This window comes from Leopardus geoffroyi, chromosome E3 (genome assembly GCF_018350155.1).
Source record: "Leopardus geoffroyi isolate Oge1 chromosome E3, O.geoffroyi_Oge1_pat1.0, whole genome shotgun sequence".
In the NCBI taxonomy this organism is placed as follows: Eukaryota; Metazoa; Chordata; class Mammalia; order Carnivora; family Felidae; genus Leopardus; species Leopardus geoffroyi.
The window spans coordinates 15,393,997-15,411,688 of record NC_059340.1 but is presented as its reverse complement, the minus strand read 5'-3'; the positions used below and the strand labels follow the sequence as shown (position 1 = coordinate 15,411,688).

The following is a 17,692-nucleotide window of genomic DNA, read 5'->3' as shown; positions in this document are numbered from 1 at the left end:
ATCAAGACTGGCAAAATTCCTGTTGTCATGGAGCCCAGAAACCAGGGATGAGAGACAACACACAAGTGGAAAATTAATTATACTCTTGACTGGCACTTAACAGTGTGAAGGGACTAACGCAGGGTACTGAGAGGTGCGGGGAGGAAGGGGGGCTGAGGGTGGTCAGGGAAGGCTATTGAGTGGAAACCTGTATTTTACAAAGAGCAAACGTGGAAATTGGGGGGGGGGGAACACCTTCAAAAAGGACATGTTCAAAAATTCCAGGAAGAATAAAATACTTAGGAATACATTTGGCAAAAAAAGTGTAAATGTATACTTTGAAAACTACAAAACTTCTTGGAATAAATGAGAGAAAATCCAAATGAATGGCAAGGTTCACGGACTGGAAGACAATACTGTTAAGATGGCAGCGTTCCCCAAACTGATGTACAGATTCAGCGCAGTCTCCGGCCGAGTCCCTGCTGACTTCCTTGTAGAAAGTGACAAGGTGATCCTAAACAATAGCAAGGCCAGTGTGGCCAGAGCGTGGTGAGGGAGGGAGCAGGGGAAGTGGTGCCACTTCTGCATCATGAAACCTTGTGGGCCATGGAGCTATCACCGATCTCATCCTAGGTCCAGTGGGAAGCCTTTGGAGGGCTCTAAGCAGGGGAGTGGTATAATTAAATATTTATTACGTGCCTCTCTGCCTGTCACTGGGATGGGCATGAGTATGGCAGTGAACAGGACAGAATTGAACAAATAGAAGTCAGCCTTTGAATGGTAGGAAATGAGAGCATCCTCAATTTCTTTTTGTATGTGTTGGCATGTATTTATATCATATTACTGACCTAGTTCCGCATTATCTTAAGTGGCAGTAACAAGTGCTATTATAATAGTGTTTATGGAAGAGTAAGTGTTCATTATAGAATAATTAGATTCCGATGGAAAGAGAAATGCGTATCTTTCAATATCTTACTACTTTGACATAATGACAGTTCACATTTAGTGTTTTTGCCTTCTAGGCTTTGGAGTGGATTTATGATCAGACATTTCTCAAGTTCAGTAGTGAGTGACCTCATTACCCCCAATGCCATTTCTTTTATAGTTTCTTTTTTTTTTTTTTTTAAGTTTATTTATTTTGCGACGGAGAGAGAGAGAGAGAACATGTACGTGCGAGCCGGAAGGGACAGGGGATGGTGGGGAGAGAGAATCCCAAGCAAGCTCTGTGCTGTTAGCTGAGCTGGGCTTGAACCCACGAACCACAAGATCATGACCTGAGCTGAAATCAAGAGTTGGACGGTTAACTGACTGAGCCAGTTAGGCACCCCTCACCCCTCAACACCATTAAAGGAAACAACAATGGGGATCATAGGGTTTCTTGGGGTGAGTCAGTCTGTGAGTCTTCTGATTAATCCCTTTTAGGTGGAGCTGATCAGAATAATGTTCAACATCAACCCCCTGGAGAACCTGAAGCTGTACATCAGCAGCCGGCCTCCCCTTGTGGTCTTTATGATCAGTGTCAGCGCCATGGCAATAGCTTTCCTGACCTTGGGCTATTTCTTCAAAATCAAGGAGATTAAGTCACCGGAAATGGCAGAGGTATTGTATATTTTAAGTTTTCCTGTCACGCTGGCCCGACCTTACCCAGTGGGAGAACACCCTTGCGCTCTCCACACACCTTTCTTTGGTGGGGACATTTTAACCCAGTGAGAAAGAGCAGCATTTATTCACCATCTTTTGTCTTCCCTATGACTCACTTTGTTAGAAGGTATCTAGTTAGGCAACTGTTGATTTAAATAATGCTACCAGTTTCAGTTAGACTATTTCAGCGATGAAACATGTATTTTGGAAAATATATTTGTAAAAATGTTTGTGTCAGGAAGGCCAGGAACTAACATATTTGCTGTTATTAAATTAATAATAAGTAATTTAAATTTATCTTAAATTAGCTAATTGCTGTTTTTGAAAACTGTAAATATTTGTTATCTTGAAGCCACATGTCATGGAATTTCTTTTAGCTGTACCGATAGCTTTTTCACTGCCAAAGAAGGGATGCTAAAGAAATAGAATACCTGGGTCTTATTTCCAAATATATTTGTCTTTTTTATTAGGCCGAATTTCAGTTATCTACAAACTTGCTTTCTAGATTTTTATGTTGTGGTCAGTTTAAATACATTATTACAATCTTTAATCCTTAATAGTTTGAACTATCCTTAATAGTTTGAACACTCATAATACAGATCTTAAAAGGTGTATTTTTGCAAATACAAAGAAAACAATACAAAATTAACAATTCTTAACAGAAGTGAATGATAATGTACCTATTAATAAATATATTTTACATGTTAGAAATAATGCTGAATTAATGATACGGTGAATTTACTGGTGGATAAAGTTTCTTTCAGGACAAATGAATACCTGTCATCGTAGATTCCCGGAGTTCCTTCTCTTACCCTTTTTCTTCTTGGGTGTGTTCCTAGGTGGGAGTAGGAGCGGGAGTGGGGGTTGAGACTGCAGCGTTGCCTCATTGTGTGTGCCTCGTGACTAAGAGGAGGGTTCTACCCCATGTAATGGGGATCATGGCCTTTTCTGCTCTCTGGTATTCTAGATCCTAGAATACCTTGACAGGAAGGGCCACCTTCACAAGTGAACTCTTCCACACAGTTTAGGTAACAAGTTTTAGCTATTTCTACCATGAAACCCTTTCAAAGAGTTTCTAACCAAGAAGAGACCTACTGGCTGGCTCAATTTTCCCTCTTTTCTGACTCTGAATCTTTAAAGGTTGTGCAAATAGGCTGTACTCACATTAGGGCTGAAAATGAATATTCTAGTCAGAACCAGGGCTCCGCAGCATCCTGGCATTACTTTTCTTCAGAGCCCAAGGCCATGTTGAACACTCAGCCAAGCTAAGTGACTAAGAGGTAGCCTGGATAATTAGTCTTTAATAATCAAAATGGAGCCTGACATTGGCTTTGACCAGCTGTTCAAAATGGACTTGAACTCTGCAGGAAAGCAGTGCCAGGATACTGCAGAACTTTGGTTATGATTAACTTAGTGCTTTTCTTTTCAAATGAGGATGTGAGGAATATGGGAGAAGTTTGGGGCGATGAGTCAAAAAACTTAATCCAGATTGTGCCTTCAGCTGTGGGACTGGAGAGCCCTTAAAGTTGCTCTGGGCCTCAGTTCCCTCATGTCTGGAGTATGAAGGGATGGGACTAGAATGTTCATTTTCAGCTCTAATTTTCAGTTCAATTTCAGCTCAGGTCTCCTGATTTTGTAGGTTTGGGGAGAATGTAATTTTATACATCGAGTTGCAGTCTTACTAAATAAGCATGCACTGATCCGCTGATGCTGTAAAGGTAGGCTCACTTGACTGCTCAAGGATTGCTCAGATGGCTTTTTATTTAATGCAGCAAGGAAAAGGTTTTTTGAGAGGTAGCCTCATGAGGGGACGAGAGAGAAAGCCTCAAATCCGCCTCCCTGAAGGAGAGTCAGGGATATCAAATAGCATTTAAAAAAATTTTTTTTGATGTTTATTTATTTCTGAGAGAGAGAGCACGAGTGAGGGAGAGGCAGAGAGAGAGGGAGACACAGAATCCAAAGCCGGCTCCAGGCTCGATGTGGGTCTCGAATTCACAAACTGTGAGATCATGACCTGAGCCGAAGTCGGACGCTCAACCGACTGAACCATCCAGGCGCCCCTCAAGTGGCATTTTTTTTTTTTTAATTTTTTTTTTTTCAACGTTTTTATTTATTTTTGGGACAGAGAGAGACAGAGCATGAACGGGGGAGGGGCAGAGAGAGAGGGAGACACAGAATCGGAAACAGGCTCCAGGCTCTGAGCCATCAGCCCAGAGCCCGACGCGGGGCTTGAACTCACTGACCGCGAGATCGTGACCTGGCTGAAGTCGGACGCTTAACCGACTGCGCCACCCAGGCACCCCTCAAGTGGCATTTTTAATCAGTGGCTAGTGTTAGAGTAATTGGAAGTGTAACTGGGTTTGTCTTCACATTTGGCAACTTTTTGTAGACTAATGTTGCTGGGACAGAGAAGTTCTGTTGGACAGCCTAGGTTAGTTTGTTGTCACTTTTCAGCCTGTGTTCATCTTTGCATTTCTGTGAAAATTAAAATAGAACCAGGTGGGTACTTTACTAGGTTGGTTTCAGTTTAATCATGACATAATCAGCTGTATGTGTTTTTAAAATTGCTTATGATTTAAATCATCGGTACAGACCGTAAGAGAAGCCTGATAAATATCTTTTCCCTTCCTTTCTGAAATTGTTCTGTTTTAAGGTGGTCATGTTCCAAAGTCCATGACAAGGGGGGGGAAGTACCACATGAATATTGGTATTGACTACACTTTTGCATTCTACAGAGAGAAAACAAGATGTATAGAATTTCCCTTTTGAGGAATTATTTTAAGGCAGCCTTATTTACTTATTTATTTTTTAAGTTTTATTTATTTAAGTAATCTCTACACCCAACGTGGGGCTTGAACTCACAACCCCAAGATCAAGAGTTGCATGCCTTTCCTTCTGACTAAGCCAGCAAGACACCCCAAGGCTGCCTAATTTTTAAACAATAACTAATTGTGGGGCGCCTGCTGGCTTAGTTGGTAGAGTGGGTGACTCTTGAGCTTGGGATTGTGAGTTCAAGCCCCACATTGAGTGTAGAGATTACTTAAAAACAAAATCTTAAAAATAATGGATTATTTTTTTGGCTAATTAAATTTGGATGAATGCTTTTAATTTTTAATTTTAATTTTTATTACTTTCATTTAAGCTTTCTTTTCAGGTTTGGTTCTGAAGCTAGATCATTTTCTATGAGTATGTGCTATTTTGGTTTGTTTTCTACACAGTTTCTTGAATAAGTTGGTTTAATCTCCTGGTATATTTAATATCTCTTGCCAGTTAAGAATTCATATTTTAGATTGTGAATATGAGAGTGATTTGGAAACCCCACTGTTACACCAACACAAGAGGCTGATGGCTGTATTGTCATTGCTGTTTTAAATGAGTGACTCAGAAGTGTCATTCCCCTGCAGCCCTGTGACACCACACTGGGGGGTCGTCAGGTCGTGGCCAGATGGTGTGGTGGCAGCACTTTCCGACTTTCTCACACTTCCTTCCCTCTGTTGCATTTTACTGCAGGATTGGAACACGTTTCTGCTGCGGTTTAATGATTTGGACTTGTGTGTATCCGAGAATGAAACGTTAAAGCACCTCACAAATGACACCACGGCTCCGGAGAGCACAATGACCAGCGGGCAGGCCAGAGCGTCCACCCAGTCCCCTCAGGCCCTGGAGGATTCAGGCCCAGTTAACATCTCAGTTGCGATCACCCTAACCCTGGACCCGCTGAAGCCCTTTGGAGGGTACTCCCGCAATGTCACCCATCTGTACTCGACCATTTTAGGGCATCAGATTGGACTTTCAGGTGTGTGAGTGTAGCCATTTTCCTTCCAGATTTTCTTAGGCAACAACTCTTCGAAGACAGAGTATTAGTAGTATGTGGTCTTTACTCATCAGACTATTTTTATTTTTGCATGTCTCCCCTTTTCTTGCGTTTGAACTAAATGAAGTCAAGAAGGAACTATTTCTACTACATCTTCACTTAAAGTGTTTGGTATGTAGTAGGCGCTCAATAAAAGCAGCCGAGAAGCAACTTTAAGGCCTCGTTCTGGTTTTAATACTTACAAGCACAAATTTTTATTCAAGTTTCTCATCATGGAATTTTCAATACATACTATAAATATTGTTATTAGTCTACAAATATAAATATTGTTATAGTCTACAAATTTTTGAATGCCTACATTAGCTCAGCCCTAGCTGCTGAAAATAACTAGAAAAAGGCTAAGGTCTGGTCTTGTCCAATTGGAATTTTAGGATTATGGAAGAGACAAGGATAACATGAGTTAATATTCATCAGGCACTTACGATAGTTCGTGGCACAAAGCAAATTCTATATTAAGTGCGTGTTAAGTAATATTAAAAATTAACAGCTAGGGGCGCCTGGGTGGCTCAGTCAGTTGAGCATCCAACTCTTGATTTTAGCTCTAGGTAGTGATCTCACAGTTGTGAGATCAAGCCCCTAATTGGGTTTCGCGTTGGGTGTGGAGCCTACTTAACATTCTCTCTCTCTCCTCTCCTGCCACTCTCCCACTTGTGCACCCTCTCTCAAAAAATAAAAAAAATAAACATCTACAGAACAGTGAGCACTGCCCTTTGACCAATAGTGTCCTCTGACCATGACAGACTATTAAGTGATTCAGGAGAGTGTTGAGGAAGTAGTGGAAGCTGGGATAATTAGGAAAGGCTTCATTGCAGAGGCCTGGACCTTAGAAGAAGTATCTTTGGTTCTTTGTTACCAAGAGCCTCTTAAAGTCCTCAGGTAGCTTAAAGTGCCTGCTGGTTTTACAGGCGAGAGCTGCTCCCGTGGGACTGAGGTGAGGGTGACTTCTGGGCATCAAGTGGACCTTCTGCGGTGGTATCAGAAGACCTTCATTTTTGTTTAAGCTTCTTTAGCCCTTACCAGTTCCCTGCCCTTCCTTAAGTCCGTTAGACCTTCTGATCCTCAGTCTGCTCCTACGTGAAAGGGGAACATCAGTACTTCTGTGGTCACGTTCATGGGCTAATGGCACACTTTACGTGAAAGAACACATACAAAAGCAATTTGAAAATGGTACGAGTGCTGTTCACATGCGAAAATAGTGGTGATCATGGCTCACCCAGCTCCCAGCTTTCCAACTCAGTCACTGTGGGCCCTTGCCTGACATCTCCAGGCGCTGGCAAACAGCGGCCCCTCTCCATTTGCCAAGCTGTGGCTCTACCAAGGTGAGCAGGCCTCAGAGCCTGGCTCAGAACTCTTGTTCCTAAAATCCCACAAAGGCAGGTGTGTTTCTTCTGTGGGCTGATAGGTGATTCCTGGGTGGGTTTGATTCCAGGATTCATTGAAATCCCAGAACATAACAAATATATGAGTTCTTACCTTTGTTTACCAAACACCCCTCCCACCCCGATTTCTCTTTCCTAGGCAGGGAAGCCCACGAGGAGATAAACATTACCTTTACCCTGCCTACAGCCTGGAGTTCGGACGACTGCGCCCTTCATGGTCACTGTGAGCAGGTGGTGTTCACAGCCTGCATGACCCTCACAGCCAACCCCGGCGTGTTCCCCGTCACCGTGTAAGTGGCTTCCTGGGCCCAGTGGTTGCATGTCACGAGCTCCATGTCCCAGAGTATGACTGGGGCACTTTAGCAGCAGACTCTCAGGGTGGCTTCCAGTCAATTACTCTGTAGGACTGTCACAGCCAGACGTGGCTGAAGGATTATTTAAGTTGACTTTGGAATCTTACAGGTAGAACTTCTGCATAGAAGTATTAAAGAGCGAGTGAATCCTTCCACAGGTGGTAAAAGCATCTGGTTTTTGTTACATGTTCTTAGGCTGTTGATGGAAGGCTAAGATCAAGGCTGTTCCTGTTGGTGGAAGCATGTCACAGAAAAGATAAGAGCTGATCCTGTGACCAGAATGACATAATGAAGCTTCCCGAAACGTGAAGTTTTGATCTCCGTTATTCAGAAGGAGTTATTTTTTAAATCGAGAGCATAAATGAATCTTATTTTCTGTGAGATAGTTTCTGTTGGTGAAATTTCTGCTTCGAATTTTTTGCATGGCTGTCAGTGTTACCACTTGGTCTTTTAAGGTTTTTGGGTTTTTTTGCCTCTCCTTTCTCTGTGAAGGATATAATGATCTATAGATACATAAAATACATTAGACGTAGCCTATTTAAAAGAATTCTGTGATGAACCCTTTTTTAAATAAGAATAGTTATCCTGTGATTTATCTATTTGAGACGTTTGGAGATTGTAGGACAAGAGCAGGTAAGTTAAACATTTGTTATTGGCTGTGTATAACCAATTATATATAATATAATGGAGTCGTCTGTGTATAAAACTTCCAGTTGTGACTAAGAATTTAGATAATTTGAGAAACTGGGCTTAAAAGGAGCAAGTGTCTCTTTGGCTGCGTCGTATGCGAGAGAGCCGTGTTGACTGACCTGTGGAGGCTAAGGTCTTAGCAACCGGACTCGTGAATGTGACATGCCGATTTCTTATTCCGTTATGTGTTTAATAATTTTTTAGAAATCTGTGAACGAAAAACATCATGTGATTTTCCTTAAATGTATGTCTCTTATCTCTCCTTTCCATGCGTGCGGCTGTGCTCAGTATTGTGCCGGGGCTGCGGGGGAGACACAAGGAACCGTCTCAGGCCACTGAGCACGTGTCTTTGCCACTCTTCCCCTGCAGGCAGCCACCGCACTGTGTTCCTGACACATACAGCAATGCCACGCTCTGGTACAAGATCTTCACGACTGCCAGAGATGCCAACACAAAATACGCTCAAGATTACAATCCTTTCTGGTGTTACAAGGGGGCCATTGGAAAAGTCTATCATGCTTTAAATCCCAAGCTTACAGTTATTGTTCCGGATGTAAGTGAGAAAAGTCGTGTGTGTGTCCCTGCGTCTGAGAACTATTAGCGTAGGCCCTCTTTACCTCGGTGGGCTAGCTTAGCTCATGCCATTCTAGATTTCCAGCTGGGTCGGGAGACTAGAGACTTGGGGAAATAGGCCCCCTTTTTAGCTAACCAGCGCTGCATTTGTTGCTCATTTTCTGCACTGCTCAGCTGCGGTTACTCGTTGAGCAGCTGTCGTGTGCCCGACCCATGGGGGTGACGAGAGGTGCTTATACCGTCTGCTCAGTCACAACGCCACTCAGAGTATTTGGTTAGCGTCAATTTGAGCAAAACAAATAAGTTTGGAATTTAGAAAGGTAGAAGTAAATAGGAGGAGCTGAGTCTTTGGCCAGATATGGAGAGCTGGAGAGGATCTTACTTAATAAGGAGGAAGACCAGTGGATCTGGACCAGTGGATGGGAGGCTCATTTAGCCTCCTGCTTAGACTTGAACCTGCTTTTAACAGACTGCACGGATTATTGTAAACGCCCTTACTTTTGTTCTGGTCACTATATGTCAGGTGGGTTTCTTTTCTTTTTGCCTGGTCCTTTTCTCTTACATCTCATTTTATCAAGTTGTAGAAGTTGGTGGGCTGGGGCCCTGCAAGGAGTCACCAAGGAGATCAGGCTGGATGCTGGGCAGAGGCCAGGTTCCAGAAAGATCTTTATGCCTTGCTGAGGGACACTGTAGGGTCTTTGTGAAGCAGTGTGTTAGGAAGGCTGGTCTCCCACCTGATGATGTGTTTATGTGATGGAGCCCAAGGCTTGATGTTTCAAGGCCTGGAGACATGTGGAGGAAAAGGGAGGGAAGCATGGCTGGGACGCGGCAGCTGGCAGGCCTGGTGACTGACTGCACGTGGGAGGTCATAGAGGAGTGAATCAGGGACTTGAAAAGTGGGAGAAAGGCAGAGGAATGAAGCTGCCCAAGGGGAGAAGCCTTCCTGGTGGGGGAGTGACAAAAAATTAGGAACACAGTCTTGGGCTGTCAGCCATGTGACCTGAGGGCAGTCAGAGGACTCAAGAGAAGGGTCTGGATTAAGGCCTCTGGTCTCTGGGAACTTCAGGGGTGGGGGGAAATGGGGACAGGGCATTCTTGGGTTCCTGGGCAGTATAGGAGTGCAGAAGCCAGGGCAGGGAGCTGCCTTAGGAAGGAGTGGGTGGTTCCAGGAATACCATCTTTACTTAGATCCAGCTTTAATAGTTTAGAAGAGAAAAAGAGAAACCTCGTTTCAGTTTGAGAATTAAAGTTTAGGCGAGTCAGGAGGTTATGAACCCTGTTTCCAGAAACCCAGCATTAAAATCTTCCAGTAACTCAGTGCAGATGTTTCTGGTTTATTCTCTTCATTTAGGATGACCGTTCATTAATAAATTTGCATCTCATGCACACCAGTTACTTCCTCTTCGTGATGGTGATAACAATGTTTTGCTATGCGGTTATCAAAGGCAGACCCAGCAAATTGCGTCAGAGCAATCCTGACTTTTGTCCTGAGAAGGTGAGCAGTGGATGGGGTCTGGCTGAGATTTTGCTGGAGATCTCTGCAGACAGGAAGTCCCCACTTAGTCCCCGTTCCATTTATTGTGGATAGCACCTTTCCACCAGAGAAATTAATTACTGTCTTTTTTTTTTTTTAATGTTTGTTTCTTTTTGAGAGAGAGACACATACAGACTGCAAGCAGGGGAGGGGCAGAGAGAGAGGGAGACACAGGGTCTGAAACAGACTCCAGGCTCCAAGCTTTCAGCACAGAGCCCAACATAGGGCTCAAACTCACTAGTTCGATTAGTGAGACTCGTTCCTGTCTTTTTATCAGATGTAGTCTACTCTCAGCCTAAATGATGATTTTGGGTTTTCAGTCGTATACCCAAGCCTTAGCTGGCAAAAGGTACTGATTGGGAATTGTTCTCAAAGTCCTACTGGAGAGCAGCCGACCCTGGAGGGCTGTTTCCTCTCGGTTTCTATCGGCTTGAGAAATCCTCTCCTAGAATGCTGATCAGGGTTTGAAAACTGTTAACTCTGTCTCAGCATGGTGGTTCTACTAGATCAGCTACTTCCTGCAATGGACTTTGAGATTTCTCTTCATTCTCTGCCAAGTGACATTGTTTTCTTAGGGATTTAGTAATTCCCCTGCCTGATCGATGCATTCTGTATGGCTCCCTGGTGTTTGGTTGGGGACCCGAACTCAGTAAGAGTACTGGGCGGGGCTGAGTTACCTGGGCTTTACCGTGTGACCGGATTGCTCCTCCTCTTCTTTTCTAGGTGGCTTTGGCTGATGCCTAATCCCACAACTGCCCATTTTCTAAGAGAGACTGAGAGAACCATAATCATTGCCTGCTGAACCCAGCCTGGGCCTGGACACTCTGTGAATATATTATCTTGCAATGTTGGGTTATTCCAGCCAAAGACATTTCAAGTGCCTGTAACTGATTTGTATATATTTATAAAAATCTATTCCGAAATTGGTCCAATGATGCACGTGCTTCACACTGGGTGCAGCGGGAACCCTTCAGCCTCACCTGTGGACTTGGGATGGTTCTGCGTAGCGCCAGAGAGGAGCGTGATCTTACTGCTGGGGGAGCAGACCATGCCGTCTTTGCCAAGGTCACAGGGGCATTTCATTGCTGGTGGGGTTGAGGTTTGCTTTGGTTCTTGTTTCAGCCCGATATGTACAGAACGTTCCAAACAGTCTGCACCTTCGATATGATACTGCATTTCCAAAGCCACCAATCCATTTTGTGGATTTTATGTGTCTGTGGCTTAATAATCATGGTAACAACAATAATACCTTTTTCTCCATTTTGCTTGCAAGGAAACATACCTATCTTTCTTAGTTTTTTGTTCTGTTTGTTTTTTTTCTTTGAAGAACAAGTAAAATAGTCACATTTTAATACTACTCTAGTTAGGACAGACTTGTGCTTTTATCTTGAGTAAAGAGTTAAATATTTAAAAATCACCTACATGGTAAAGATCTAAGTTTCATTTTCCACATGGATGGTGAGGAACCTGGTCTTGTTTGAGTTGAGTTGGCACAGAATGTGCCACTGTCCTTTTCTTCTCTGTTGTCCCTTCCCTTCTTTATAAAAGTTAAAGCAGTGTCCTCACTCAAAAGAGCTTAAAAATTAAGTAAATGGCTCTAGAGTAGAAATTAGCTGTTCTGTTTTCTGGAGTGCAGCTGGCAGTATAGAAAAAGAGACAGATGATTCAGTCTCATAGTTGTAAAAGAGCTTCTTCTTTGAAGAGGGAGTGGATTTTTTTTCTTCTTTTTACTTTTTGCATATGTTTTTATGCAATGAACATATCTTCAGAAGGAAAATGGCAGCTTGTAGATCAGTAATGTGGAAACAATGCCTGTGAAATTTGAGGAAAGGACTCCTGATTTGCCACGTATCAGGAAAACTCAAAGCATTTTTCTTTCCTGTGGCATTTGGATGATCTAAATCTTTTATCCCTTTTTCTTTCTGCTCCATATTTATGTTTTAAAAAATTGTGTTACTTTTTCTAGTCCTTTGTTGTTTCTTGTATTCTTATGGTTTTTCCTTAATAGCTCTTTGCCTTAATAAGTCCTTGTCATTACTGACTTCTGTGTTCTCCTGAGCAACATTATGTAGCAGAAGGGCAATTAAAACCTTAGATGTGACTCTCAGCACTTTTTCCCCTGAACTTCAGGTCTGTAGTCTGTTCCCAATTAGAATTAGTCCTGCAGTCTGAAATAATTGGCCTAGAACATTTGATCCCAGGCATTCTTGAATGGAAAACAATTGTGGGCTCTTACTGAAGATTATTAAAATAATCACTGTAGTAACTTAATATGTTAATATCCTTTTTTTTTTTTTTTTCCTTTTAGTACATTTCAAGTGTAGTGATCATACTTGTCTATCCAGTTTTTTTTATGAGTTGCTTACATGATGCATGGCTAACCTGGTCCTTTAGTTTTCTCTTTAGAGACTTTGAGACTTTTATGAGACAAGATTGAGAAAGAGCCATTTGGCTTGGCCTTTAGAAACATCAGTATCATTAAGACCAACAGATTTTAGGTTAAGCTGCTACTGAATTGATAAAATCCCCATGAAGTTGAGTTACAGGGATAGATTTATAACTGGCAGAGTAACACAAAAGGAGAAAGACAGGTGGAAAACGTCAGTTTCACTGGTTTGTTCAGTCCAGCTTGTTGCTAATGTTAATTACACTTGTTTTAATAACAGGGAATGGCTGGAATCTCTAGCCAGGGGAGGAAGGACTCTGTTAGGCATGAGGGAAGGAAGTGCCAAAAATGCCTGGACAGTATGACTTGTCCATGAGGCCAGGACACACACTTAAAAAATCCAGCATTCACTCTAGCAGGTAATTCTCAAAGATCTTCTAGAAACCTAGAGTCAGTCAGGCGTATAAAAGAAATCGGGGAAGAGGAGAGGCCATGGGCCTGGGTGAAGAGGTCTAGGAACCGGAGAGACTTTCATGGAATCTCAGGAAGTCCAGAGTCCTGTTAACATCTGGGCACTTGGAGACAAGGCCCAGTCCTCCGCTGCGTTTGCTGGGGGACCCTCAGGATTAGAAGAGCGTCCCACACAGGGCCCACAGGCCATTCTGAGTGACCCCGCACGGGAGCCCTGGCGCGTCCTCAGGCATCTTGGACTGGAGGTCCAATTAAAGGTTAGCAACTTACTATTAAATGGTTGTTTCAGATCATATTGATCTCTTTCCTTTTTCCTTTTGTGCTTTCACTGTATGACTTGAATCAGTTTTGATTCTATTTGTAAGTTTTTCTCGTCACTAGGAGCCTGCCGTTTCGGTTGCATTTTCTTTGGCAGTCTGTAGGGATTCAGTATCCTGGTTTTCCACCCTCCTGCAGGCGCTGTGGGCTTAGAAGGGCCAGCGGACCCATCTCACTTACCTTGCTGCATGATGGTCAGTAGCTGATCTGTTACGGCATTTACTCCCAGATTCATTTTCTGTGTTTGAAATATGTGCATATGTGCTTTACAGAATAAAACATCTGAGTTTATTTGCCGTGTCTCTGTTTTCCTCCCATCTGATGGGTGTTTTCTAAGGGAAGAACATATGTGATCAGTTACTGGGGGTGTTTTGCAACCTGTTTTCTCCACGTGTCGCTCATCGTCAGGATGCGGGGTGGGCCGCGTCTCCTACTAAGCTGGCCTCAGCGAACATACAGGTCTTCTCCCTGAGAGTACAAAACCTCTTTGACGGCCCTGGACCAGCAAGTGCCCACAGACTTGACCCAAATCCTGCCCAGAAGTGAGTAAACTAAGCAATGGAGACCACTGCAGAGCACGTGAATAGACATGGGGATGTGAAGACGCCCTTCTCAGTTACGTAAGCCCTTCACGTGCACTTGGCCTGAGTCACCACCAGAAGCAGATGCCAGCCGCTCTGCCTTCTCCTGTCACAGAGCTCCCGCATGTGCCAGACGCCCTGTGCCAGGACGGCGCATCCCCTACAGTTATTTGTGGAGCAGCTTATCAAGGGAGATCGTGTTCGCTAACGTGAATTCTTCTCTTCCCCGATGGGCGGAGGCTCTGTGGACCTCCCCTCCCTTCCCGGCAGGCTCCAGGGTCACAGAGGCCAGTCTCTAGGCACTCTTGTGGCCAGGACCGTGTTGGACAGGATGCCTCAACAGTCCCATTTGTTTCTACCTCTTCACCTCTCCTGCCTCGTCTCTCTCACAGGCCGCGCTTCGTGCCCCTCACTGCTCTTCCCCTGTACTCTTAGATGGCATGTCCTGCTCATCACGTGTGAACAAGAGTCCTTGGTCAGTAAGAGCTCCCATCTTCCTTCTGTCCGCTTCGTGTAAAATCTGACCCGTGCTGAGGCCTTGAGTCAAGTTGCTATTTTATTCCCTGGCAGGCACGCTGCACCTGAAGCCACTCAGACTCACAGACCAGCAAGGAGCACAGAAAAGATCAGAATGAACGCAAAGACCAGAGGAGCGGTGTGGAGTCCGGTCAAGGTCTTCGTGAACTTGCCCAAACTTCTCTCTTCATCTGAGAGAGTCTTTTTCTTCTTCTTCTTCTTAGCCTCCAAAGACCCCAGACTGGTGCCATGCTAGTTGTTATTATGGGTGAACTAGGGTGGTTTGACCACTGTGAGAATAGATGCAAGTGTGTGGGCTGTGTCCCAGGGGAAGAGGGGATCGACTTGTTGCATCACTCACAGTAACAAATCTTTCTCGGGTTCTCCTAAGTGTCCTCACTGTTCTGGGAGCTGAAGGTGCTGTAGCACATCGACAAAAGACTGGTCTTTTCGGCCCTTCCTTCTAGTTGGGGAGACAGTTCACGAAAAAGTGTAATCTAATGGCAGACAGTGATGAGATCAAGAGGGTTGCAGGGCAGAGGATGATGGCTCTTCGGGGGGCCCCAGATGGCATCTTGGAATAGCTGCGGTTTGAATGCACCCAGGAATGGGAGCAGGGGTTGGGGTGGGGTGGGAGCGTTGGATGCAGAGAGCGGAGCTGCGACCCTGGCGCTCAGGGACCCCGGGCTCATTGCCGCATGGAGAATGGGGGCCCGTTGGGGATTTGTCCACCTCCCGAGGACAGGTTCCCCCAGGCTGCTGCTACAGTGGCCCCATGGGGCTGGTGTGCCAGAGGCCGTGCAGGGAGATGCCGCACCCCTGGCTGGTCCAGGAACTGAAATCCGGCGTGGCAGCATTGAGCCCCGGCTCCAATTCCCACATGCCCTGCAGCTTTGGCCAAGTGGCTTAACCTCTCTGTGCCCCAGTTTCCTCATCTGTAAAATAAGGATGATGGCACTCACTTGAATGCAGTGAGAATTCAGCAATACCAAATGCTTATTATTTTTTAAAAAACATTTTTAGTGTTTATTCATTTTTTTGAGAGAGAGAAAGAGCATGAGTGGGGGAGGGGCAGAGAGAGAGGGAGACAATCTGAAGCAGGTACAGGCTCCGAGCTGTCAGCACAGAGCCAGACCTGGCGCTTGAACCCACGGACCTCTAGATCATGACCTGAGTGAAGTCGGATGCCCAACCGACTGAGCCACCCAGGCGCCCTAATGCCAAGTGCTTGGAACAGTGTCCAGCACTCTGTGAACGTGTGTTCCGATGAAGTGGGAAGGGCGGGTGTGCAAGAGTTGGGCTGGTGGGTCACCTCTGGCTACCTGGGGGTAGAGGAGAACTGGGTTTGGCTTCTCTGGGCCGTGGGGCTGCCTGTGCCCTGGCTTCTCACTTTTCAAGGATGAGAATGGATGGCCGGAAGGAAGTTACATAATTGAAACAAACATCATGAAGTGATCGTTGCTCCCGCCACGAATGACACACACCAATATTTTTAAATTTTAGTTTCTTCTATTTAATTTAAAAACTGAGCTTGACCACTAAATTGATTACACGGCCAGCTAATGGAAAGCAGACTGCAGTTTCAAAACCACCGGCCCTGGATAATTTATGAGCGACCTCACAGCTGAGAGATTTCAGGGTCTGAAATTCAGGATTCTAGCTATCAAGAATTCGTGTAGTCATTTTGAGAATGCCTTACAATCTCTCTGCCTCTCAGAATTTGGGGGCCTGACCTCTTGAAATCACATTGGCCACGCCTTCATTTTAATGATGAAGTAGCCCTTAATCTTTAAAAAAAGTCATAAAAAAGAAGAAAGACACACAGAAGGGGCTAGGGAAGATGCTTCGAGTTCAAACCTGTGTGCCTTTCAGACATGATTCCTCTGCCCTTCCATCTCCAGCCTGGCCACTGGATCATATCCTGAATCTGGAAGACTCTCCGTCTTCGGTCCGTGTCCTTCAGCCGAATCTGGCTGTCTACCTGCGCCACATCCATGCCCGTGTGGCTGGTGCACATGCCTCATCCACGTAGAAGCTGGGGAATCCACCTGTCCCTGACACGGGGGTTCCTACCTGGCACACGTGATGAACACTGCAGCGGTCTGCCAGCTGGAAGGGCACCCCTCCCCTTCCCTCTTGTCCGGGGCACCCGTTCCAGGCTCTGCCTGGCTGCTTTCCTGCTCTAGCACCACCTGGGGGGGCCGCTGGTGCTGGGGCAGCTGCAGGCCACCCGTGGACACACTGAAGAGCGGGACCAGGGTCACACTTAGGGCATCAGGGGCCCCTTGGCTTTCCGAGCTGGGGCCCTTTGGCCCCTAGCACATTGAGCTCAACCTGATGAGGCCTAACCTTTTCTTTTTATAGATTTTACTATCCTGAAAAGAGAGTATCATTTACCAACACGTAATTAAAAATAAAAAGGGGGCGCCTGGGTGGCGCAGTCGGTGGAGTGTCCAACTTCAGCTCACGTCATGATCTCGCGGTTCGTGGGTTTGAGCCCCGCGTCGGGCTCTGGGCTGACAGCTCAGAGCCTGGAACCTGCTTCGGATTCCGTGTCTCCCTCTCTCTCCCTGCTCCTCCCTCGCTCGCGCTCTCTCTCCGTCTCAAAAATAAATATAAAAAAAATTTTTTTAATAAAAATAAAAAAAATAGAGGACGGGGTGTCTGGGTGGCTCAGTTGGGTGAGCATCTGATTCTTGGCTTTGGCTGAGGTCATGATTTCGTGGTTTTGTGGGTTCAAGCCCTGCGTCTGGCTCTGCTGGCAGTGCAAAGCCTGCTTGGGATTCTCTCTCTCTCTCTCTCTCTCTCTCTCTCTTCCTCTCTGCCTCTCCCCTGTTTCTCTCTCTCTCTCTCTCTCTCTCTCTCTCTCTCAAAATAAATCAACATTAAAAAAATAGAGGACTAACTGAAATATAAATAGAAGGAAAGCAACATGTAATGAACTCAGCTGCATCTTAAGTAAAGGCCTGGGTGCAACCTTTTTTTTTATTTTTTAAGAAAAAAAAATTTTAATGCTTATTCTTGAGAGAGAGCAAGTGGGGGAGGGCAGAAGGAGAGGGGGAGAGAGAATCCGAAGCAGGCTCCAGGCTCCAAGCTGTCTGCACAGAGCCCAATCCAAGGCTCGAACTCACGAACTGCGAGATGATGAAGTCTGATGCTTAACTGACTGGACCACCCACGTGCCCCTGGGCACAACCTTGAAGTGATGACAATGGGATTAGATCCTGTACCCGTGAGAGGATTTCTGTGAGCGGGACAGCCCCGCACAGAGTGACAGGTGAGGTTCGGCTGCCACTCCGACCCCGGCAGGACTGCAGGAGATGGGATTCCTGTTAAGTTTCCCAAAACAACAAGGTACACTCTTCCCTCCGTTTACTTGGGATCCTAGAAAGTATAG

The 17,692-nt window shown here is 45.1% G+C and overlaps 1 protein-coding gene across 3 annotated transcripts in view; it reads left to right on the top strand.

Moving 5' to 3' along the window:
• The window catches only part of TMEM248 (transmembrane protein 248), a 41,711-nt gene extending 28,222 nt beyond the window's left edge, over window positions 1-13,489 (top strand). For all 3 annotated transcript variants that reach the window (XM_045459808.1, XM_045459811.1, XM_045459809.1), the window contains exons 2-7: window positions 1,402-1,578; window positions 5,131-5,416; window positions 7,013-7,163; window positions 8,286-8,469; window positions 9,841-9,984; window positions 10,747-13,489. In XM_045459808.1, coding sequence (XP_045315764.1) covers window positions 1,402-1,578; window positions 5,131-5,416; window positions 7,013-7,163; window positions 8,286-8,469; window positions 9,841-9,984; window positions 10,747-10,767 — 963 coding nt within the window. In that variant the 3' untranslated portion in view covers window positions 10,768-13,489. The remainder of the gene's footprint in view (window positions 1-1,401; window positions 1,579-5,130; window positions 5,417-7,012; window positions 7,164-8,285; window positions 8,470-9,840; window positions 9,985-10,746) is intronic.
• Window positions 13,490-17,692: the final 4,203 nt, after the last annotated feature.